This window comes from Dichomitus squalens, assembly GCF_000275845.1.
Source record: "Dichomitus squalens LYAD-421 SS1 unplaced genomic scaffold DICSQscaffold_2, whole genome shotgun sequence".
Classification (NCBI taxonomy): domain Eukaryota; kingdom Fungi; phylum Basidiomycota; class Agaricomycetes; order Polyporales; family Polyporaceae; genus Dichomitus; species Dichomitus squalens.
The window spans coordinates 1,761,564-1,781,807 of record NW_006766884.1 but is presented as its reverse complement, the minus strand read 5'-3'; the positions used below and the strand labels follow the sequence as shown (position 1 = coordinate 1,781,807).

The following is a 20,244-nucleotide window of genomic DNA, read 5'->3' as shown; positions in this document are numbered from 1 at the left end:
ATCAGCTGCACGCACTTCAACCATGTCTCTTGATGTTGTATGTTCTCTCTTGGGTCATTTAGAGCTCACCAAACGTTTCCTAGGTATTTATCTTATGCATGTGTAACGTAGATGATGAGCAGCAATGCAATGTTTGGTCGAAGAGCAGAGTCCGGAAAGGCATAAAACACATACCAGGTAGTGAGTAGAAGCATCTCTCCTTTCCCATGTTAATCCACGGCTGTGCTTCCTGCGGTGCGAGAAATCTTGCACAATGCAGCTGCCAAACCTCTGAGCTTCTGCAGCCCACTGCTCCCCTTCCCTCTACACCTCAGTCACGATCGACCTTCCCTCCTGGCTCTCATCACTACTCTTGTACTCCCGCGCCAAGCTCTGCATATGCGCGACACCCCGGTAACACTCCAGGACCATCATCTGAGCCACCCATACGAGCCGGTGGCTTACAGTCCGTTTTCGGAGCATGGCTTCAATGAGAACAATTCTCAGTAGTGTATTCAGTCCGGGACGCATCTCCTATGTATTACGACAGGCTCGCGAGGAAAGTAGATACAATGTTGACTCGTAATACCAAGACTGCAACCTTTCGCAGTACACCGAGATCCCCAGACTACCCATGCTCGCTGTGCAAGCCTAGCACGTGCCCACTTCAAGCTCACCTTGTGGCGCTTCAAGGTGCATCAAGGTATGAACTCCGACACCTTAAGGCGACCTTGACCTCACTTCGCGGCAACACTATTTCGCCCGGTGTCGGCTTCAGTGACATCCAAGTTGACATTGATGTCGTGACCACATGTGATGGCTTGGCTGTTCCCCAACGCCATCCCTCCGGAGGTGAACGAGCGTTCATTCTATTTGCAGTGCAGCACTGAGATACAATCTAGCAGGCATTGAAGGGTGCGATCGGGAGCAGATGGGAAAAGGTGACGACTGCGGACGCCAGGGCATGCCTTACCTCGCGACGGACCCAGCTGGAGTCGGACGCCTCACACAGCAGTTTTTTGTGCAAGGCATGCAACTGAGGTACAGAAGGCGTGTCAATCTAATGCTCGCTCAATCGATCGAGTACCCCGGGTTCCGCGAAGGTGGTCTAGGTGCTCATGTGATTTGACGCTGTACGCATAATTGTTTCCTTGCAAAATCGTGTTCTGCAAGGCTGACCATATCGCACGACCAGTTTATGAGTCACGAGGCTAGTCTTATAAAGATCCGCGTTCTCAGTTCCTGATCTACACGGTCGTGCGTCCTTCTTCCTGTGGCTTTTTTACTGTCTGAGCATTAGAGCGTCTCTTCGTGTATCGCACCTTCGTTGAGGCCTCAACCCGGCCTTTCCAAGGCTCATATGTCGGTCATGCTCGCTTCTGTCTGTATTCACCGTTTTAGAATATCAGGGAGAGTCTAACACTCTTGAGCAAGATGCGCTATCGCTGCCTAAGCAATGACCAGTCTCGGTGAGCATCACGCTCTAATCTGTCCCTTTCCCAACACCCCCTTCCCCCTATGTCATTGAGCTCCGAGATCAACCTATATTGTATTGCTTACGAGTACAGCTCACATCACGAATGACGCTTTCACCTCATTCAGTGGCGCCGCTGCGATACTCATAGGAGTCTAGGCTTGCGGCATACCATCCTCCACTTCGTGCCTGGTGCCCTCTCGAGACTGCCACTCCTATCTCGAGGGGCGACGACATAAGGTGCACGGGGATCTCGTTCGGCTATCCTGTCTCAGTCTGTGTGGTTGCCGACCGCGTTACGGGCCGCGCTCGCGCACCCGAAAAGCGGCAACCATGATGCTCTCACCCAGAGTCGTTGCAGGCCAGGTTAGCATCATCATCATCATTTCCTTCGGCTAATTTCTCTCAGGATCTCTTATCGTAACGTCCTGACTCCTTCGAGAGGAGGGCCGCATATTAGGCGTCCTCGCTATCCCGGAAAATCGGCCCGGCGGGGCCCAAAGAACGCTGCACTCGATGCCGTACAAGGCCCCGAGTCTCCCATGCCCTAGATGTCGGCAGCGACTTCTGCTTAGGGCGCATCACGTAGGTCAGTTACCATGTGTACTTCCACTGATTATGTTACTGTGCGGTCGGCGTTTCCTGATGAAATACTCGTATGCTCGCAGCTTGTGCCAGAGGAATGCCGCGACCGGGTCTCGTTGACCACTTCCTAGAGGGATATTCGATTGATTGGAGGGGGCCCCGCCTGAAGCTCCTCGGTAGGTTCTGGCTTATTCGTCCGGCTGCGGCGAAGTTAGCCTCTTAGGGCTTCAAGACGCCCTCGGCTCCCGACGTCACGCCTCGCGTAAACCGGGCGCTCTGATAATTGGACTTCCCTGCCTTGAGGCCTCGTGTACATGCACGACTCCGATGGTATCGCAGCGGGCACTGTTCCTAGTAGTGTTGATTCCATTAGTGCGGCGCCTCAGCGAATATGTGCTCGTCCCTTCCACGCTTCTTTGTACGTACGAGCGCGACCCCGTACGCTATTCACATCTGAACAGGTGATCTGTACTATAGCGCTTCAATATGCCACATCCGCTTGCGCACAAAATTCCTCTCCTCCCAACTGTCCTAGACACTACCAGCATCACAGATCCCACCATTACATTGCGCCATGCCGTCAATCGTGGTGAACGATGAAGGGATCGAGCTGTCCTACATAGACAGCGGTATCCCCCAGAAAGGCACTTTTGTCCACCGCTACATCACTATCTTTGCGATCCACGGGTTTCGTTTCACCAACCGTAAGTTGCCTGCTGTCATCCCACCCGATGAGTATTCGTGCTCAATGTTGTCAAGACATGTTTGATAGATTCATGGCGCAAGCATACGATGCAAAAATGCGCTTCGTAGCCATAAGTCGGCGAGACCACCCCGGATCTACCCCGCTTGCACCTCAAGATCTGACCGATCTCGCAGAGCATGGCGAGGAAGACAAACAGGCCTTCCTTCAGGCCAGAGGGCTTGAGATTGCTTCCTTTGTCGACCGTTTCATAGAGCAAAACGGTCTGCTGCCAATCTCTAGCGATCGGAAGACTGGCGGAATCGTCATACTAGGACACGGCATCGGTTGCGTCTTCGCACTCTCTGCAGTGGCGAGTCTTGATACGCTTTCTGCTTCTGTGCAACAGCGCTGGGGTGCACACATGAGGGCACTTCTTCTACATGGTGTGTCCAATTTGCGGCATCCGTACATTGCGTTTATTCTCATAAGTTATGCTGAAATAGAGCCTATGACTGTGTCTATCGGAAAGCCGCGCCTTCCGGAGGCTTGGGGGCCCCGAAACTTACCTTCGACATTGATTGATGAACAGTGGCTTACTTCATACTTCAAGCAATGGGACCTCAACGCCCGCAACTTAAGTATCTACTCTTACGACATTACGCCATCCATTGCCAAACTTCCCACCATCGCCAGTATGTCGGAAGACGAGATTGTTCGCATCTTCACCGAATTTCCACTCTCATCGTCCGACCTACCCTTCATCATCGCATGTCAGCAACAAATCAAAGCATGCTACAAAAAGGCGTGCTTTGACGAAGACATCAAAGGCTTGATGCCAAATATGAAGATCTGGGTGTTTTCAGGAGATCGAACTTTACCGTTTTCGCTACCGGCGTACTGGGCCATGGAAGATGACAATGATGCTCGTGGAGGCGGCTATTTACACTTCAGAATTGTTCATAACGTCAACCATTTCGTGAGCCGCAAAGTTTCTATTTGCCTGACTTCGGTCTGATGCCTGACGGAACGGATTTCCTATAGGCGCACTGGGCTGAACCCGCCTTGATCTTGCGATTGTACCAAGACGCGTTACAACTGCCTCATTAGCGCGGCGCCGTTTGCATATCTGGTATATACTGTTAGCATTGGGGTACTTTGAGATCGACGTTGTACTGTGTCTTATAGTACCGTATACTACTAAGCATAAGCACTACTACAGGCTGGTAACAAATTGACCGAAGACACTGCGAGAGCGATTCTGTTCAGTATGGATGCGCGCTCGTTTCTGTCATGGGCGCTATAATCAAGCGCTTGTTGTTAATCTAATCTAGCACCGTTCGATCTGAATCTTTCTAGCCCTCATCCTCTCGATGACTCGCCGTAATACTTTGTTCAAATTCCCTACCGTCCCTCCCACGTACGTACTACAAAATGAGTGAGTAGGCAGGAGTGAGGCCCTCAAAAGTATGGCTAACCTTTGTCCAGACGCGGATGCGCTTGACGGCCGCCTACTCTTCGCCATCCCGAAGAAAGGTCTGTCTACCCTGCTCAGGAACGCTTCCAACGCCTGACTTGCGAGGTCCGCAGGGAGGTTACACGACAAATGTCTCGAGCTTCTTGCAGGTGAGCACAGTTGTGGAGAAGACATTGGTGACCGCTAACGTTGGCGCAGGTGCCGATGTTCAATTCCGGAGACACCACCGATTAGACGTATGTCTGGTCAAGAACCACAACATAGCGCTGTCCGTCTAAGCTCGCTCCTGCGGAGGCATGAACGCAACCTGACACTCCGCGACCCATAGCGTATTCCTCCCTGCATCCGACATCCCGTCCTTCGTTGGCAAGGGTAATGTCGACCTCGGGATCACCGGCCAGGATGTCATCCTCGAGGCTCAGATGGGTCAGTACGTCACAGAGGTGCTCAAGCTCGGCTTCGGCAAATGTGCGCTGCAAGTCCAGGTGCCTGAAGCAGGCCCCATCAAGTCAGTTGAGGACCTGGCGGGGAAGCGTGTTGTTACGAGCTTCGAGGTTCTCGCAGGGCAGTACTTCAAGGAGGTGGACGACCGCCTGAATCTCCAGGAGGGACAGCAGACGCGGATAGAATACGTCGGGGGCAGCGTGGAGGCTGCCTGTGCGCTGGGGCTTGCGGATGGTATCGGTGCGTGCGTTCGGTCCGATGGTCTGTCGGAGCGCACGGCTAATCCGACTTTGTCGTTCAGTTGACCTTGTCGGTACGTGGCGTATTCTCGGAGAACTACAATAAGCACACGTTACAGCAACAGCTGACGAACGTGCCTATAGAATCCGGGGACACGATGCGCGCAGCCGGTCTGCACGCCATCGCGACCGTGCTCCAGACCGAAGCTGTTCTCATCAAGTCCAGCACAACCAAACACCCCGCACTCGAACCGCTCATCAAGGTCATTACGAGCCGCATCGCTGGTGTCGTTGCCGCCAGCCGTTATGTCGTCTGCGAGTACAACATCCCACGCGACAAGCTCTCTCAGGCGACGACGGTGACACCGGGGCGTCGTGCACCGACGATCAGCCCGCTCGAGGAGGAAGGCTGGCTGGCAGTCAGCGTCATGGTCGAGAAGGCAAAGATCGCGGATGTGATGGACGAATTGGTCAAGATCGGCGCTGAGGATATCATGATCTTCAACCTCGACAATTGTCGAGTGTAAATTTTGGGTAGAGGGAAAAAAGGTCGTGTATGAACGCCGGGCGAGAGCCCTCGTTGTGGGATATGGTATGCAATGTACGACAGCAGTGTAGGGCCCAATGCATGTACACCAGCAAAACCGCATTTCCTAGCGGAACTCAGGAAATGGAAGGATTGAACCCGGTACAGTATACAAGAAAAGATATCTTCGGTAGATACATTCAGCTGCTGGTATACACCTTTTACTTTATCGTCTTCATCTTCTTACTATTTCTGCCCTGCCGTCCTTCTCGCCTCCTCGTCCGCAAGCTCAACCGCCTTCGTGGCAGCCAAGACCGCTTTCAAACCGGACGCCGTTATGTCACTGTCGATCGCGACGCCCCACGTTGTCCACTTCGGACTCCCACCAGGGCCCTCATACGCAACTTCAACGTACGATGCCGCCTTCACTTCTGAGCCTTCTCCGATTGAGTGCTCCGCGTATTCGCGGATCGACACTTTCCCATCCAACCCACGGTTGACCGCTTCCACGGCCGCCGACAGTGGCCCGTTGCCCTCACCCTCCAACGAGACGGGCTTGCCGTTGATAATGAACTCTCCAGAGAGCTTCGCCCTCCCGCTCGCGTTCAGGTGTTCGAGCTTGAAGCTCTTCACCGCGAACCGCGGGTTCTCCTCCTCGTCGTAGTACCCGTACCTCTCGCGGAAGAGCCCGACCAGCGCGTCGTACGAGATCTCGCCCCCGGAGCCATGCGCCGCGCGCTGCACGGCTTCGAAGAAGCTTGCCTGCAGCCGCCTAGGCAGCTCCAGCTTGAGCGAGTTCAGGATAGCCGTTGCAATGTCCGCCTGGCCGGAGCGCGCGTTGAACCCGACGCTGAGTTTGAGCTCGGGCAGCGGGCGGTCCCCGATCGCATTGTTGGCCGCGCTCAGGACTGCGCGCAGTCCTGACCCGGCGATGTCCGCGTCGATGCCGACGCCCCAGTACGACTCGGTCGATGCGCGGGTCTCCTTGACGTCACCGCTGTTGGGGACGAGCTCGACGAAGGATGCCGCTTTGGCGTTCTGGTCCTGGCCGATCGTATGCTCCGAGTACTCGCGCAGGGAAAGGTCGATCTGAAGGTGCGTGCGGAGCGCGTCGAGAAGAGCAGATAGGGGACCATTCCCATCCCCACGCAGGACGCGCAGCTGCCCGTCGACAGAGACGGTGCCGTCGAACTGCCTGCGCTCGTCCACGGCCTCGCCGTCGACGCCCCCTGCCGCAGGTTCCGCCGAGATCCGGAACGATTTGAGGTTGAGGCGGCCCTCATACGCAGATCCGCCGAGATGGAACGTCTTCCTGAACGCTGTCGTGATGTCCTCCACCGTCATCTCGCGCGCCTCGCGGTCCGCGATCTCCTGGATGACAGCGTAGAACGCTACCTGCAGCTTGCGCGGCATGTCCAGGCCCAGGTGCTGCTGTACGAGGTAAGCAATTCCGCCCTTGCCTGATTGCGCGTTGACGCGAATAACGGCTTCGTACGTAGATCCAAGATCAGCGGGGTCAATGGGAAGGTACGGCATCTCCCAGTGTTCCGGTTCGCCCTGCGCTCGCGCCTTCGCGTGGCGCGCGCGCTGGGCCTCAAAACCCTTTTTAATCGCGTCCTGATGGGAACCGGAGAACGCGGTGAAGACGAGCTCGCCTGCGTACGGATGGCGGGGGTGGACGGGGAGGTCATTGCAGGCGGTGACAACGTCAATGACAGCCTGGATGTCGGAGAAGTCGACCTTGGGGTGGACGCCTTGTGTGTAGAGGTTTAGTGCGAGGTTGACGAGGTCGACGTTTCCAGTGCGCTCGCCGTTCCCAAACAAGCATCCTTCAACACGGTCCGCGCCTGCCATCTGACCCAGCTCAGCAGCAGCGATACCAGTGCCTATATGCGCATCAGATCGAATCTCCGGGTTGAAAGTCGGTGTAGAACATACCGCGGTCGTTATGTGGATGTAGACTGATGAAAATCTTCTCTCGTTCTGATATGTTGCGAGAGAAATGCTCGACCTTTTCGTGTGTATTGTGAGCGCTCTGCATATGCGCGCGATGTGCGGAAGACGTACTAGGTCCGCATAATGATTTGGAGGACCGATCTCGACCGTAGCCGGGAGGTTGAAGATGATCCTCTCGTCGTACGCAGTCCCAGCCTTGCCCCACGCTTTCTTCACCGCCTCGCACACCTCCAGCGCGAACTCGGGCTCCGTCTGCGAGAACGTCTCGGGACTGTACTCGTACCGGAACTGCGTCCCATATTTTGCTGTGCACTCTTCAGTCAGCTTCCGGATTATCTCGGTATGCTTGACCGCGAGCGCGAGTGTTTCCTCTTTTGAATTGCGGAAGACGACTGTGCGGAAGAGGCAGCTCGTCGCGTTGTACATATGGATGATAGCACGCTTGCTTCCCGCTACGGCGTCGACTGTTCGCTTGATGAGATCCTCCCGAGCAGGAGTGAGGACCTGAGCTCAATCTTCCATTAGCATGTACTGGATGGATGTCATGGGAAGGTAAAAGGTCAACGGGGTCGAAATCTCCTGTGCGACGAGGATGTACGTCCCGGAGAAGCATAGGAGGAAACGAAGTTTACGATTGCGAATGCAGAATGTGAAGACACTCTTCTACGCGGTGATGTGCGGAATTAGTTAGGGATGGAGCACTAACCTGCAGCCACACATCGTCCGGCACCCTGTTCTCCTCGATCAACATCCGAACGAAATTGAAGTCCGTATCACTCGCAGCGGGATATGAGACCTCGATCTCCTTGAACCCGCATTTGACGAGGGTCTCGAAGAATGACATCTTCTGCGGAATAGTCATCGGGTTCGCCAAGGCTTGGTTCCCATCGCGGAGGTCGGTGGAAAGCCAGATGGGTGGTGCGCGGTTGATCTTGGCTGGCCATTGGCGATCAGGCAGGTTGAGAGGTGTGTACGGTTTGTACTTGATAGAGGGATCCGCGCTGCGTGAACGCGATCGTTTCTCAATACCACGGTAGGGGCAACGCTGGAGCTCGTTTTGAACGGGCCACTCACAGCATCGGCATCGTTGTTATGAACTACTGGATCAACAACTGAAAGGTACAGTGGGGTCAGCGTTGGGCTGAAGGCATAAAAGATTACTCGGCGGAGTAGCAGGAGGTATATGAAGTATGCAAAGAAGGGGACGAGTCATGTTTCTGATAATTTTGCGGATCCCTTGAGTCATGGTCATGAGCATGATCGCGTGCCCCAACATGGCAGTCCCCTTGCCTCTTTCGGCCGACGCCCCCAACTTCAACGCAAACCACCCTCATCCCATCCACCCACCCAACTTGGCTGCGGATTTTGCAATGTCTGCGACAAGGACACTTTCCCTACTCTTGCGTATCTACTCTGCGGCTCTGCGGTTTCTGTGCGTGCCCAGATCCAAGCCTGAATGTGTCTGACCATGCTGGAGTCCGAGACACATTTTTCGTGCTCAGCACTCAGTGTGGGGGTTGCCACACCGTAGCCCTGTCCGAAGTATCGCTCTTTGGCGTAACTGAGGCATCACCCTGGCTCACGCAAACAGACGAATTCCACACTGCGTGATGAAGGTTTTCCTTACATCCTTACGATTACTTTGTTCTGTAGCGGTAGAACGCCCTGTACCCCAGCTAAGTTGTGTTCTTCGTCGAGTGTCCGTTGACAATAGTGAATTCATAGCAACTGATCACAATTCATACTGCCGAGCTCGCCTTCGGGGCCAACAATAGCAAACCTTTCCCTGCGCGGATGACCTGTCGGAGGCTGACCATCCCGCCACGGTGCAGTCAGCCTTCAGCCGTAGTGTTTTTAACAGCTCCGACACCTGCCTTTTCTTCATTCTTCCCTTCCCATGACTTGTCTCTTACCCTCGCCTGCCCTCTCCTGTGAGTGACCCCAACTTCTGGTCGTCATCAATACATCACTCACAATAGCTCTGGGCCCCCCAGCTGCTCGCTGACCCCGCCCTCGACATACGGTCGTGCCGGACCTCGTCAAGACGCGTCTCCGCCGTGGTCCCTCCCCAGTTCTTCGTTGCCCGCTGGTCGGGGGCTGTCGCGCTGGTCGCGTCCAACGACCCTGGGTGAGGGCACCCGACGTGATTCGCCGGGCTTCGTGCACGTCAAGGAGCAGGTAAGACTTCTGTTCCCGAGGGAGGGACTTCGGTCCTGGCGCAGACCTTTCCGTGGTCCTCGGGATAAGTACCCTCTCGTCAGAGAGGGGAAACCAACATGCGCTTTCACAAGGTGTGTTGGTGTTGCCATGCACTTTGGCAGGGCTCGTCGACGGTTTCGTAGCCGACTCTCAACATGTATACTATGGTACTATCGCTTCCGTACATTCAAATGCCCATGCTCTTCATCTCGCCAGCCTCCATAGCAACAATTCGGAAAAGTGCAGGAGTCCAAGGGCGGCTGCGCGGTCACGTAACTCTTCCCCACTCTTTCGACCCATAATTGATCAATGACTTCCAAATGTCATCCCGCGTACCAGGCTCACAAGGAGGCCACTTAGCCACGCTATCATCAGCCCCAATAATAGTTGCTCACAAACTGGAAATATGACCTCTATGAGCTACCATACTCGCCACTGAGACCCTGGCGACGGATCGATCGAAGAGTACTACAATACGTCGTTGGTCTGTCGAAGGGCTGACCTACTGGTGGTATGTGCAGTGCGTCGAGGTGGCTGACGTCGGGCTGACCTGGGCCAACCTACAACGCTGGGGGAATATAAGCCCACGCTCGCGAGAGCGGCTTCTCTTCCAGGTTTCGGGTAGGCATGTAGCTCTTAGTAGTCATGTACGGTTTGGGGTAGTTCCATGTAGCTTTTGGTAGTGTTGTAGGACGTGGCGTAGGTGTCATGTAGCTCTTGGCAGTTATGTAGGGCTTGGCGTAGATTGCATGTAGGCTTGGTAGTGATGTAGAGCTCGGCGTAGGTTGCATGTAGGTTTGGTAGTGATGTAGGGCTCGCTGTAGGTTCGTGTAGCGCTTGGTAGTCCTGTATCCCCGAGGGAGGGACTTCGGTCCTGGCGCATACCTTTCCGTGGTCCTCGGGATAAGTACCTTCTCTCCCACCTGTCCTCCGCGGGTCGTGGGAGAGAGGGGAAACCGAATTGCGCTGCTCCGAAGCTGTACTTCCAGTCGTCCATCTCAATCAAATTTGTTTGCTGCTTCAACGCCAGTCTCTTCCTTGAACGCTACCGCTGTCTTTGTTTTCATCAAATTCTGTGCATATATGAAGTAAGGTCAAAACAAAGCAGCCCAATCGGCACATCAAAAGTCTGCCCATCGACTCGTTACGCAGTGTAAGCACAAGTCTTGGAATTCTTGCACCCAGTGAGAAGCCTGATATATTGCCAGACATGTGGTAAGTAACGTGCCGTATAAGGCTGCAGCTAAAACGACAGTACCATTTATAAAGGTGGGCACGCTGGCGAGCATACCCAACATCCTACACAGTCCGGGCCATCACGCTCCTCGCTCCCTCGCCATCAGGAGTAGATGCCAAGGAATAGCATGCCCGTCAACGTTCCGATTTGCCCAATCTTCCTCGACGGCCCAGCACCCCTCGCGACCCGCGATCCTATCTAGCCATTCCTCTCTCGTCTTCTGCACCAAATTCTCGTGATCCGCTTCTCTGAACTTCACGTTCCCCGGAACGAGATACACGGGCACGCGCGCCAGCTGTGCGGAGCACCACAACCGTGTGACGAAGTCGAGGTACAGCATGTATGGGCTACCGCACGGGCCATCGGGCCACGGGGGCGAGCTGGGTTGGATGAGGACTCGTTGGAGGTTCGGTAGGGCCGGATCGGGGTTGCTGTCCTCTGTGAACGACAAGTGTAAGTCCTGGATAGAAGGGCAGATAAAGCCTATATACGCACTGTATAGATTCAACAACGCCCTGAGGTTCCGCTGGCGAGCAAGATTTGAGAAACGTAGGTGCGTGAGTTTCGGAGTGTGTTGGACCAGAGAGGCGAAGCTCGATGGAAACTCTTCGGACAACGACACCAGATGGAGTCGTTGGAGCGAGGGGAATACTGGTGGGTGGGTGGTGGTGACGCTGAAGCTGGGAGACAAGCCGCATGGAACTACACACAGCTCGCGCAAAGCTGGGAAGAAGCAGGGAAAAGCGATGGGGCCGGGAAAGTCGGAATGGGATGCGAACGTGAATGTCTCGAGGTCTGGGGCTGTGGCGCGGAGGAGCGAGGATACGAGTCGCGACCACTGCTCCCAGAAGGTCGCCATTCGCTGATGGGTAGAATAAGAGAGGACGCTAGAGGATGGCTCGCCATGGAAAGACGTCGGGGAATCGTCGATAGTCGGAAATTCTGCCGACTCGTCCGGGTCCATATGGGGACACTCGAGGAAGAGATGCCGACATCTGGGTCGCATTCCCGGACATCGTTCACGTTCGACCTCCATGCGGTGGATGAGCTGTTGTAGTTTGGTGGGGGTGGCGTGCAGGAATATAGCTCGAAAGAGAAATGGACGGGAGGCCTCTCTGATGCGTCTTGAGATCAGGGACAACGAGCGCGCGGTTTGGCCATGATCGCCTACGCAAGCAAATTCAAAGATGTCGACAAGCAGTTCTGCCGCCAGGTCTTCCATGAAGGGTACAGGGGGATGAAGTTTGATAGACATCGTGTCTGATATATATTGCCGACCAGAGGTGGCTGTGCTGTGATAGCCTTGACCGCTCTAGAGCTTGCGGAATTCGAAGCCTCCAGTCTGACGGCGGTATTGCTTCCAAGGCCGAGAACACTGCGTCCGACAGATGTTCTGCGTTGAATGAGAATCCTTGAGGCAGGCCCGTGAAGAAAAAGCTGATATCTATTAATACGTATCCTATCAATGAAGCGGTAAGATCCAAATGAATGGCTGGCCATGCCTGGAACTAGTCTTTGAGGTCAACGATGATCGGCAGGGGCATCCGCAGGAGGGCCGCATTGACAGACACCCTCCCATGAGGATTCTTCTTGGTCCGCCCAACGATCGCTACGCCGCGAGCCTCATGGATATGCCCGTAGACGTGCAATCTGCAGTTCTGCAGGTCGCTGCGTTCAAGACGCTCTGCCAGCTCCGGGCATCCCGCGCTGGCTCCATGACGTGTGACGTCGCAGCAGCCCAGCGGAGGTGTATGCGTTATGAGGATATCTGTGGATGCGGGGATGCGATCATATATGGCCTTTCCTTCGCCTTTCGCATATTGAAACGATCCGATGGAGTAAAAAGGTGCAGCCTGCAGACCGGGATCTCAGTACAGAGCGAATCATGTTTGTGAGCAGAAGCCGTACGGGAGAACCATATATTGTATATCCTCTTCCACTCTTCGATGTATAGACAGCAGCCCCGTGCTCGAGGTAAAACATCCCAGCTTTCCGCAGCGCCCAGCCACGAACGAGCTTTCGCCCAGCTGACATATCCTTGGTCAAGTGCATGAGTGACAGATTCGTCCCTGGTGAAGCTAATAAACAACCTCGTCTCTCAGGTCCGGAGGCTTGAACTGTCGCAGAGAACCGCCTCGTTCGTAATTAGCGTCTAAACACAACTACACGAGAGGTCAGCCCACAATACGAATATAACATGTAGCACTAAACAACTCGTACATCATGGTTGCCAGCCACAAAACTGAGAGTGTAACAGACACGTGAGGGTGGAAGACTATGTAATGATATTCGGGCACGTACAACTTCGCAGGATGCGGGAGCATCTTCAACCAGTTGATCGTGACCTCCAGATCCTTCAGTGTCCCGTGTCTGCTCAAGTCGCCAGCGTGTAGCAAGACGTCCCCGGAAGGCACCGAGAAGATATGTGAGTGAGTATCGGAGATACACACAAATCGTGTCCAGCCTGCTCCCGGATGATTGGGAGGACGGGTGATGTCGTAGGCATCATGAACGATAGCGGTGATGTTGGAATCGCTTGCGGTTGGAGAAAATGGTGTATCATTTCCCGGACTCATTCTACGGGGGAAGCTGGGCTGAAGCACCGAGGCTTTGGAGCCGCAAGACCAGGAGGACGATACAAACAGAGTGTCATTTGGGGCCATGCATGTTGGGTCAGAGCCTGAAAGAGCGGTGCCAGATGGCGGTGCAGCTGTACTTGCAAGTCAAGGAGACCCGGGACACCGGATGCTTGGATCTAAGCGAGATTGATTATTGACTAGATAGCCTCGAGTCGGCCAGAGTCACTATCTAATATCTATCCACTCCTCTTAGATCTTTCGAGTCGCGACTCTCCTCTTTTCTCCAACCAAAACATGTCTGGAACACTGACATTGTCGCCCACGGCTTCGCCCTTTCCATGGGCCGCCGCCGCCGTCGCGACGTTTACTGGGAAGGCCGCCCTCAACTTCGACCCTGCAGCGGCAGGCGTGACACTCGAGCTCGGCGGATCGAGACTCACCGCCGAGGACGAGATCGTTCAGACAATAGCCAAGGCTGGCGGACTATCAAGTGATAGTGCAAAGGTGCGCGATAAGCACTGTTTGTCACGATATCCTATGTTCATGTGTGCCGTCTGTAGAGCGCTGCGTACTTCGCCCTCGCGAAATCATTGCCCACTGTCACAGCCTTTCCAGAAATCACGGCCGCGCTCGATTTTTTCGATGATCACCTTGCATACAGGGCCTTCCTTGTTGGCCACGATATCACTGCGGCCGACTTCATCGTCTGGGGCGCGTTGAAAGGTCCGTCCCGACACCCACATATTTTCGCATCACGCAAAAACTCGCCATCACAGGCAGTGTGAAGATCATCGGATTACTCAAGAACAACAAACACCCTCACTTGAACCGGTGGTTCGTACACATCGAGTCCTTGGAGTCCACGCAACTGGCCATCGCAAGCCTGAACGGTACGATCCCTCCCTCTTCGAATCCGGGCAGCTCAGTTGACTGCTTGCGGCACGTTTCCAGAGGTCAAGTCTGCCAAGGCGCGTTCCAATAAGACGGCGGCGTCCTTTGCTCTCGGTCTGCAAGATGCCAAGGAGGGTGACGTTGTCACGCGTTTCCCTCCGGAGCCCAGCGGGTACCTCCACATTGGTCACGCGAAGGCGGCGATGCTTAATCAGTACTTCGCAAAAATGTACAAGGGAAAGATGATAATCCGCTTCGACGACACGAATCCCAGCAAAGAGAGGGTACGCCCGCTCTGACTATATCATGAATGTTGTATCTGATCGATTTTGGATCATAGACTGAATTCGAAGACACCATCCTCGAGGATCTCGCGCTCCTCGATATTCACGGCGACAAAGTCACGCATACATCCGACTACTTCGATCAGCTATACGAGTATGCCCTTCAGATAATCAAGAGCGGCAAGGCGTACGCAGATGATACCGAACAGGAGCAGATGCGCAAGGAGCGTATGGAAGGCATCGCCTCTAAGCACCGTGACGACTCCGTTGAGGATAACCTGAAGCACTTCGAGGAGATGACAAAGGGAACGCCGGAGGGTGTTCGCTGGTGTCTGCGTGCCAAGTTGAGCGTCGACAACCCGAACAAAGCGCTCCGCGATCCTGTCATCTACCGCACCAACCTCCTGCCCCATCACCGCACTGGGTGGGTCATCTTGTCTAATCAGCAGCATCAAGGAAGACGCCTAATATTTCTTCATCAGCGACAAGTGGAAGGTATACCCCACTTACGACTTCGCATGCCCCATCGTGGACTCGATCGAGGGCGTTACCCACGCTCTCCGTACGAACGAGTACCGCGATCGAAATCCCCAATACCAATGGATGATCGAAGCCCTTGGCCTCCGCAAGGTCAACATCTGGGACTTTAGGTCAGCTAATTTCCCTACGGAAATGCATCAACCCGTTGACCTTGTGCCTGATATAGCCGACTGAACTTCATCTACACACTCTTGTCCAAACGGAAACTCCATTGGTTCGTGGACAGCGGCATCGTCCGCGGATGGGACGACCCCCGTTTCCCCACCGTGCGCGGCATTCGTCGTCGTGGGCTCACAGTGGAGGCCCTTCGTCAGTTCATGCTTGCCCAGGGTCCTTCACAGGCGATCGTCTCGCTTGAGTGGGACTCGCTGTGGACGCTGAACAAAAAGGTCATTGACCCTATCGCTCCTCGCTTCTGGGCGCTCTCAAAGGCCAACCTGTGAGCCAAACACTAGGTCTTGGGGTGAACTCGATGCTGATGACTTGTGTCCAGCGTTCCGGTCACGGTCAAGGGTGCCCCCACTGAGATCGAGGTCAAGACGCTGCCCAAACACAAGAAAAATCCCGAAGTCGGCGAGAAGAAGACTGTCTACTCGTCCAAGATCTTCGTCGAACAGGAGGACGCGGTTTCGTTCGACGACCAAGAGGAGGTATGGGCCCGGATCGCTTAGAACGATTTGCCGCGTCTCATTCACCTCTTCCTAGATCACCCTCATGGATTGGGGCAACGCCATCGTCCGCTCCAAGACAAGTAACGAGTCGGGCATTATCACCGCTATCGAGGTGGAGCTTCACCTCGAGGGCGATTTCCGCAAGACCAAGAAGAAGATTACCTGGCTCGCACAGCCCGACGACGCGCACCCCCTCGTGGACGTGACGCTTCTCGACCACGACTATCTGATCACTAAGAAGAAGCTCGAGGAGAACGACGACGTGAAGGATTTCGTCACGCCTGTCTCCGAGTTCCGCGATGAGGCGTTCGCAGACGCAAACGTCAAAGAGCTCAAGAAGGGCGACATCATCCAGTTCGAGCGCAAGGGGTACTACATCTTCGATGGGGTCGTCGACAGCCGCTTCGAGTTCATTCATATTCCTGACGGGCGTGCGGCGAGCATCGCGAGCAAGGCGGTCGCGCAGACTGGTACGGCTACTCCTGTTGAGGGCGGGAAGAAGGATGCTAAAGCTGCACCGCCAAAGAAGGGAACAAGTAGCGACACGCCAGTGGAGACGAAGATGTACAAGGTCAAGAAGGTGTATGGGGAGGATGACGTGATCCCCAGTGTGGAGACGAAGATGTACAGGGTGAAGAACGTATACGACGCATAGAAAGGAGTCTTAGCAAGCGAGAAGTAATTCGTCGATGTATCATATCGCATTTTGTATCACTTGCTGCGATCTAGGGCTCTCGGCGTGAAACACTATATCACATAGCGCGGACTTGATGGCGGCCACTATACTAGTAGTCCGCAACTTTTTACAGACCACGTGCCGCATAGTTGTTACCGTCGACAGGACATACGCCATGTCCTGATTCAGCATCTCCACCAATTCACTGGTTTGTCATCAGATAGAAGGCTCTGGACATTGAATTTTGCTTATGCTTATGAATCCTCAAGCCAGTCCCTCGACGACGCCCGAATGCGGTCGCATCGACCACCTGCCTCGCAAACAAGTGGGACTCCTGCAGTCTCTTCCACCCTGCTTGGTCATCAAGTTGTTGCAGTCTAGCCTCACGCAATGACCTCACAGAAGCTGACAAAGCCCAGCTTCATATGTGCTTCGGGCCCCACACTAGATTCTCATCGTTCCTCGAGCTCACCTATATCAGGAGAAGTGAACTTACCCATCGCCCACATTTGTACCAGTCACAAGCAACGTAGCGCAACAGGATGGTGTCCACTGTGAACGTACCGAAGACTATGAGAGCTCTCGTCCTGCTGGAAGTACGTAGGTCATCTCCTCAGCTTCCGGATGTATTGGGTGTACTGTTTGACTAAACTCTCGTATAGAAAGGGAGCGCTGCTGTCAAGGAGCATCCCGTTCCAGAAGTCGGCGATGACGATATACTCGTCAAGACGGTAGCAGTCGCTCAGAATCCTACCGATTGGAAGTGTGAGTCGCCGCTCCCTCCACGTGCGAGCAATTCCATCTGAACGCGCCACCTTGCACACGTAGTTGTCGACTCCGGGAGGGGGAACCCAGGGTCCGTCATCGGCTGCGACTGGTCCGGCCACGTCGTGCGCGTCGGTAAAAACGTCTCTACGCCCAAGGTCGGTGACCACGTCGCCGGCTTCGTCATGGGCTCGACGTTCCCCGACAGCGGCGCGTACGCCGAGTACGTGAAGACCCCCGCGGAACTCGCATGGGTTGTCCCCGAGGGGACGCTGACACACGAGGAGGCGGCGACCTTCGGCTGCGCGTACGTCTGGCTTGGCGTCTAATGCTAGTAAGAGGCAGAAGACTAATGTGCGTGTCCTTCCAGCTTTTGGACCGCAGCCCAAGCATTGTACCACCCCAAGCGGCTCGGGCTAGTCGAACCGCCTGCGAAGGTTACCGACGAGGAGTGGTTGTACATCCATGGCGGAGCTTGTACGTTCCCGACTGTATCTTCCCCATTCGGAAAACCAACAACGCTCATCCCCCTCCTGCAGCCGCCGTCGGACAGTTCGCGATCCAGCTCGCTGCGCTCTCCGGATACAGAGTCGTGACGACCGCTTCGCCCAAGAATCATGAGCTCGTCAAGTCCCTCGGTGCCTCGGAGGTATTCGACTACCGAGACTCAGAGGTCGTGTCCAAGATCAAAGCTGTGACTCGGGACTCGATCCGCGTCGCGTTCGACACGATTAGCTTGCAGGAATCGCAGAGCATCAGCGCGGCGGTCATTGCGCCGACTGGTGGGAAGGTGATGCATATCTTGGCCGTGATCCCGGAGGCTACGGCGAGGAAAGACGTCGTGCGCGAATGTAAGTCATACGTTAATACATCCAAGAGGCGGTGCTCACCCGAGGACACAAAGATACCATCATATACTCTGCCTTGGGCCGCGCATACACGTACGCAACTGGGCAGCATGCATCTGCTGTACCGGAGGACAGGGCGCAAATCGTCGAGTTCTTGAAGAAAGTACCTGGGCTCGTCAAGGACGGTCAGGTCAAGCCACTCCCGATCAACTTATGGGAGGGAGGCTTGGACAGCATCCCCGCTGGCTTGCAATACATGAAAGAGGGCAAGGTCAGCGCCGAGAAAATAGTATATAGGATTTGAAAGAGTGTATGCGTAGAGTACAAATAAATGTAGGATGTATACTCCAGTTCGATTTGATTCGACTTTCTCGAAAGCAAGTGTCCGTCCGATCAGACATAAATATTCGACCATACAGTTTTTGGGTTCAGGCTCCCACCGCGACCATTCCCTTAGCCATGTGCGATGGGGTGACGAAGCCGGACGGCATCAGCCTGGCAGGGGGCAATTGGGGCTCAGCGACGGAAGTCTCCCAGGTATACTGTTTTCCCTCAATAGTCGACTGCCAGACACTTCGCAGCTTCATGATGCAGCCGCGACTGGGGTCCACCCCAGGAGCGACCTTCGGGAGCTCCATGGGAGGGAGCAAAAGCACCGGTACTCGTGCCTTCGTAATGGACCTCCGGAGGTGGCTGAGGAAGTCGCGGTACGAGAGCTCGGCCGTACCTTGACGCGCACCAAGCGGAGGGCCAGGATTGGGTTGAATGACGACCTTCTCGAGGTGCGGGAACACATCTTCCGGTGCGGAAGTACCTAGCAGACGAACACATAGGAACGTCAGTGGAGTTGAACCGAACGAGCGGCTATGAGTCTTACCGATAGATTGTATGAGGGTGTCGACGGTGCCGCGCGGATGGTAATCGAGACGCGAGACTCGGAGATGCGTAAGCTCCGGCGCATGCTTCGCCCACTTGAAGAAGTCGACATCCTTGTTGACGAGCGACTGAATGTGATGCAACCGCTTGAGCACAGGATAGATGGGCTTGTCGCTCGGGAGGAAGTCGAACGGCAGGAAAGTAGGATCGCCTCCGACGAGGGTCATCTCCTCCAAGCAAGGGAACTGGCAACGAAGGACGGTTGAACTTCTCCACTGGGCCTGCATGAGTGCCAGCGAATGGAGGTCGGGGGCGACGGTGCGGATCAAAGCCGGAATGACGCGGTTGTATTGCTCATCCAGACTTTCTTGTCCGGACTGCATGTGCTGAGCCCGCTTTTGCAGGGACGCAAGCCATTCGGCCCGCGACCTAGGAGCAGGCATGGGCGTGGCGTCTGTAGGAGCGGTTTCGAGACCTTTCCCGAAGAAGGAAAGGCAGAGATGCCGAACGCGAGGGATATTGTCGGTCGCGCGGGCCTGCTGTTGCTGATAGGATTGGAGGAATTTCTCGATCTGAGTGGGGGAGTCAAGCAGTTGGACAGAGTAGAAACGCGCAGGGCGCGATGCATAGTTGATGCGTTTGGAGACAAGGGCGAGAGAGCAGCCGGTTTGGCCCCCGTCGGTGCAAGCGAAGAAAGAAATGAGCGTAAGCAGCTCAACTGCCAATTTGTCCAATGTGAGAGTGCGATCCATGAGGGATAAGAATGTGCGAGGAGCAGACGACTCCGCAGATCCCGCAAAGCAGTTTTTGTACATTGCTCAAGTAGAAGCATCAAGTAGATCACGCCTCAGAGATCCCACCTACGACTAGTGAGAGACTTTGATGAGCTGCGCCTCTTCGAAGACATCTGCCGTACGTAGCTTAATTGATCATGAAGGGCGCTGTCCCTCGTACGCGTATGGGCGCTGTTGGGGAGAACCCCGACACTCTGGGCGGTGTGGATCGCAGCCTGAGTCTCTCAGGACGACTATCAAGCGTTAGTCAAGGAGAGGAGACTAGCTGGTGGGATGATCGATCTCGAGGAACACTGACTACCCATGCTGACCATCACGGTTGCCGCAGAGGAGATGCGAAATGCTTCTACTCCTTCAGGCCAGGTCCACACTGTGGTGCGTCGAGGAAAATGTTCATAGTAGCTGTATTTTTCGAAGCTCTGATCGACACGAGATGGATGGTAGGGTGGAAACAGACGTCTGAGCGGTTGGCGCCTGACGTGGCTCATATCAGCGTCTATCCCAGAGTCAAACACTGCCACT

The 20,244-nt window shown here is 54.9% G+C and overlaps 8 protein-coding genes across 8 annotated transcripts; 4 read left to right on the top strand and 4 right to left on the bottom strand.

Annotated features, from left to right (window-relative positions):
* Positions 1-2,612: 2,612 nt before the first annotated feature.
* Positions 2,613-3,830, top strand: DICSQDRAFT_48582 (uncharacterized protein; the record flags this gene model as incomplete). Its single annotated transcript, XM_007361432.1, has 4 exons — positions 2,613-2,742; positions 2,798-3,168; positions 3,268-3,699; positions 3,765-3,830. 4 exons carry the CDS (start codon positions 2,613-2,615, stop codon positions 3,828-3,830), a joined length of 999 nt encoding a protein of 332 aa, XP_007361494.1.
* A 267-nt stretch (positions 3,831-4,097) lies between these two features.
* On the top strand, positions 4,098-5,407 carry DICSQDRAFT_98182 (ATP phosphoribosyltransferase; the record flags this gene model as incomplete). The annotated part of the gene is made up of 6 exons (XM_007361431.1): positions 4,098-4,158; positions 4,209-4,256; positions 4,311-4,346; positions 4,396-4,465; positions 4,526-4,889; positions 5,006-5,407. Exons 1-6 carry the CDS (start codon positions 4,155-4,157, stop codon positions 5,405-5,407), a joined length of 924 nt encoding a protein of 307 aa, XP_007361493.1. The 5' UTR covers positions 4,098-4,154.
* A 245-nt stretch (positions 5,408-5,652) lies between these two features.
* Positions 5,653-8,447, bottom strand: DICSQDRAFT_165929 (2-isopropylmalate synthase; the record flags this gene model as incomplete). Its single annotated transcript, XM_007361430.1, has 5 exons — positions 5,653-7,292; positions 7,345-7,417; positions 7,474-7,866; positions 8,069-8,363; positions 8,437-8,447. 5 exons carry the CDS (start codon positions 8,445-8,447, stop codon positions 5,653-5,655), a joined length of 2,412 nt encoding a protein of 803 aa, XP_007361492.1.
* Positions 8,448-10,877: 2,430 nt separating this feature from the next.
* On the bottom strand, positions 10,878-12,053 carry DICSQDRAFT_165928 (uncharacterized protein; the record flags this gene model as incomplete). The annotated part of the gene is made up of 2 exons (XM_007361429.1): positions 10,878-11,236; positions 11,294-12,053. The coding sequence occupies 2 exons, from the start codon at positions 12,051-12,053 to the stop codon at positions 10,878-10,880; spliced, it is 1,119 nt and encodes a 372-aa protein (XP_007361491.1).
* Positions 12,054-12,306: 253 nt separating this feature from the next.
* On the bottom strand, positions 12,307-13,374 carry DICSQDRAFT_143582 (Metallo-dependent phosphatase; the record flags this gene model as incomplete). The annotated part of the gene is made up of 5 exons (XM_007361428.1): positions 12,307-12,651; positions 12,707-12,835; positions 12,889-12,960; positions 13,019-13,040; positions 13,100-13,374. 5 exons carry the CDS (start codon positions 13,372-13,374, stop codon positions 12,307-12,309), a joined length of 843 nt encoding a protein of 280 aa, XP_007361490.1.
* A 284-nt stretch (positions 13,375-13,658) lies between these two features.
* On the top strand, positions 13,659-16,628 carry DICSQDRAFT_78491 (glutamate-tRNA ligase). The gene is made up of 9 exons (XM_007361427.1): positions 13,659-13,881; positions 13,938-14,100; positions 14,154-14,267; positions 14,329-14,552; positions 14,609-14,976; positions 15,035-15,202; positions 15,259-15,531; positions 15,586-15,742; positions 15,798-16,628. The coding sequence occupies exons 1-9, from the start codon at positions 13,672-13,674 to the stop codon at positions 16,416-16,418; spliced, it is 2,298 nt and encodes a 765-aa protein (XP_007361489.1). The 5' UTR covers positions 13,659-13,671; the 3' UTR covers positions 16,419-16,628.
* Positions 16,629-17,011: 383 nt separating this feature from the next.
* DICSQDRAFT_165926 (GroES-like protein) lies at positions 17,012-18,356 on the top strand (the record flags this gene model as incomplete). Its single annotated transcript, XM_007361426.1, has 6 exons — positions 17,012-17,035; positions 17,102-17,204; positions 17,268-17,511; positions 17,575-17,681; positions 17,744-18,055; positions 18,109-18,356. 6 exons carry the CDS (start codon positions 17,012-17,014, stop codon positions 18,354-18,356), a joined length of 1,038 nt encoding a protein of 345 aa, XP_007361488.1.
* Positions 18,357-18,479: 123 nt separating this feature from the next.
* Positions 18,480-19,680, bottom strand: DICSQDRAFT_177582 (uncharacterized protein; the record flags this gene model as incomplete). Its single annotated transcript, XM_007361425.1, has 2 exons — positions 18,480-18,866; positions 18,930-19,680. The coding sequence occupies 2 exons, from the start codon at positions 19,678-19,680 to the stop codon at positions 18,481-18,483; spliced, it is 1,137 nt and encodes a 378-aa protein (XP_007361487.1).
* Positions 19,681-20,244: the final 564 nt, after the last annotated feature.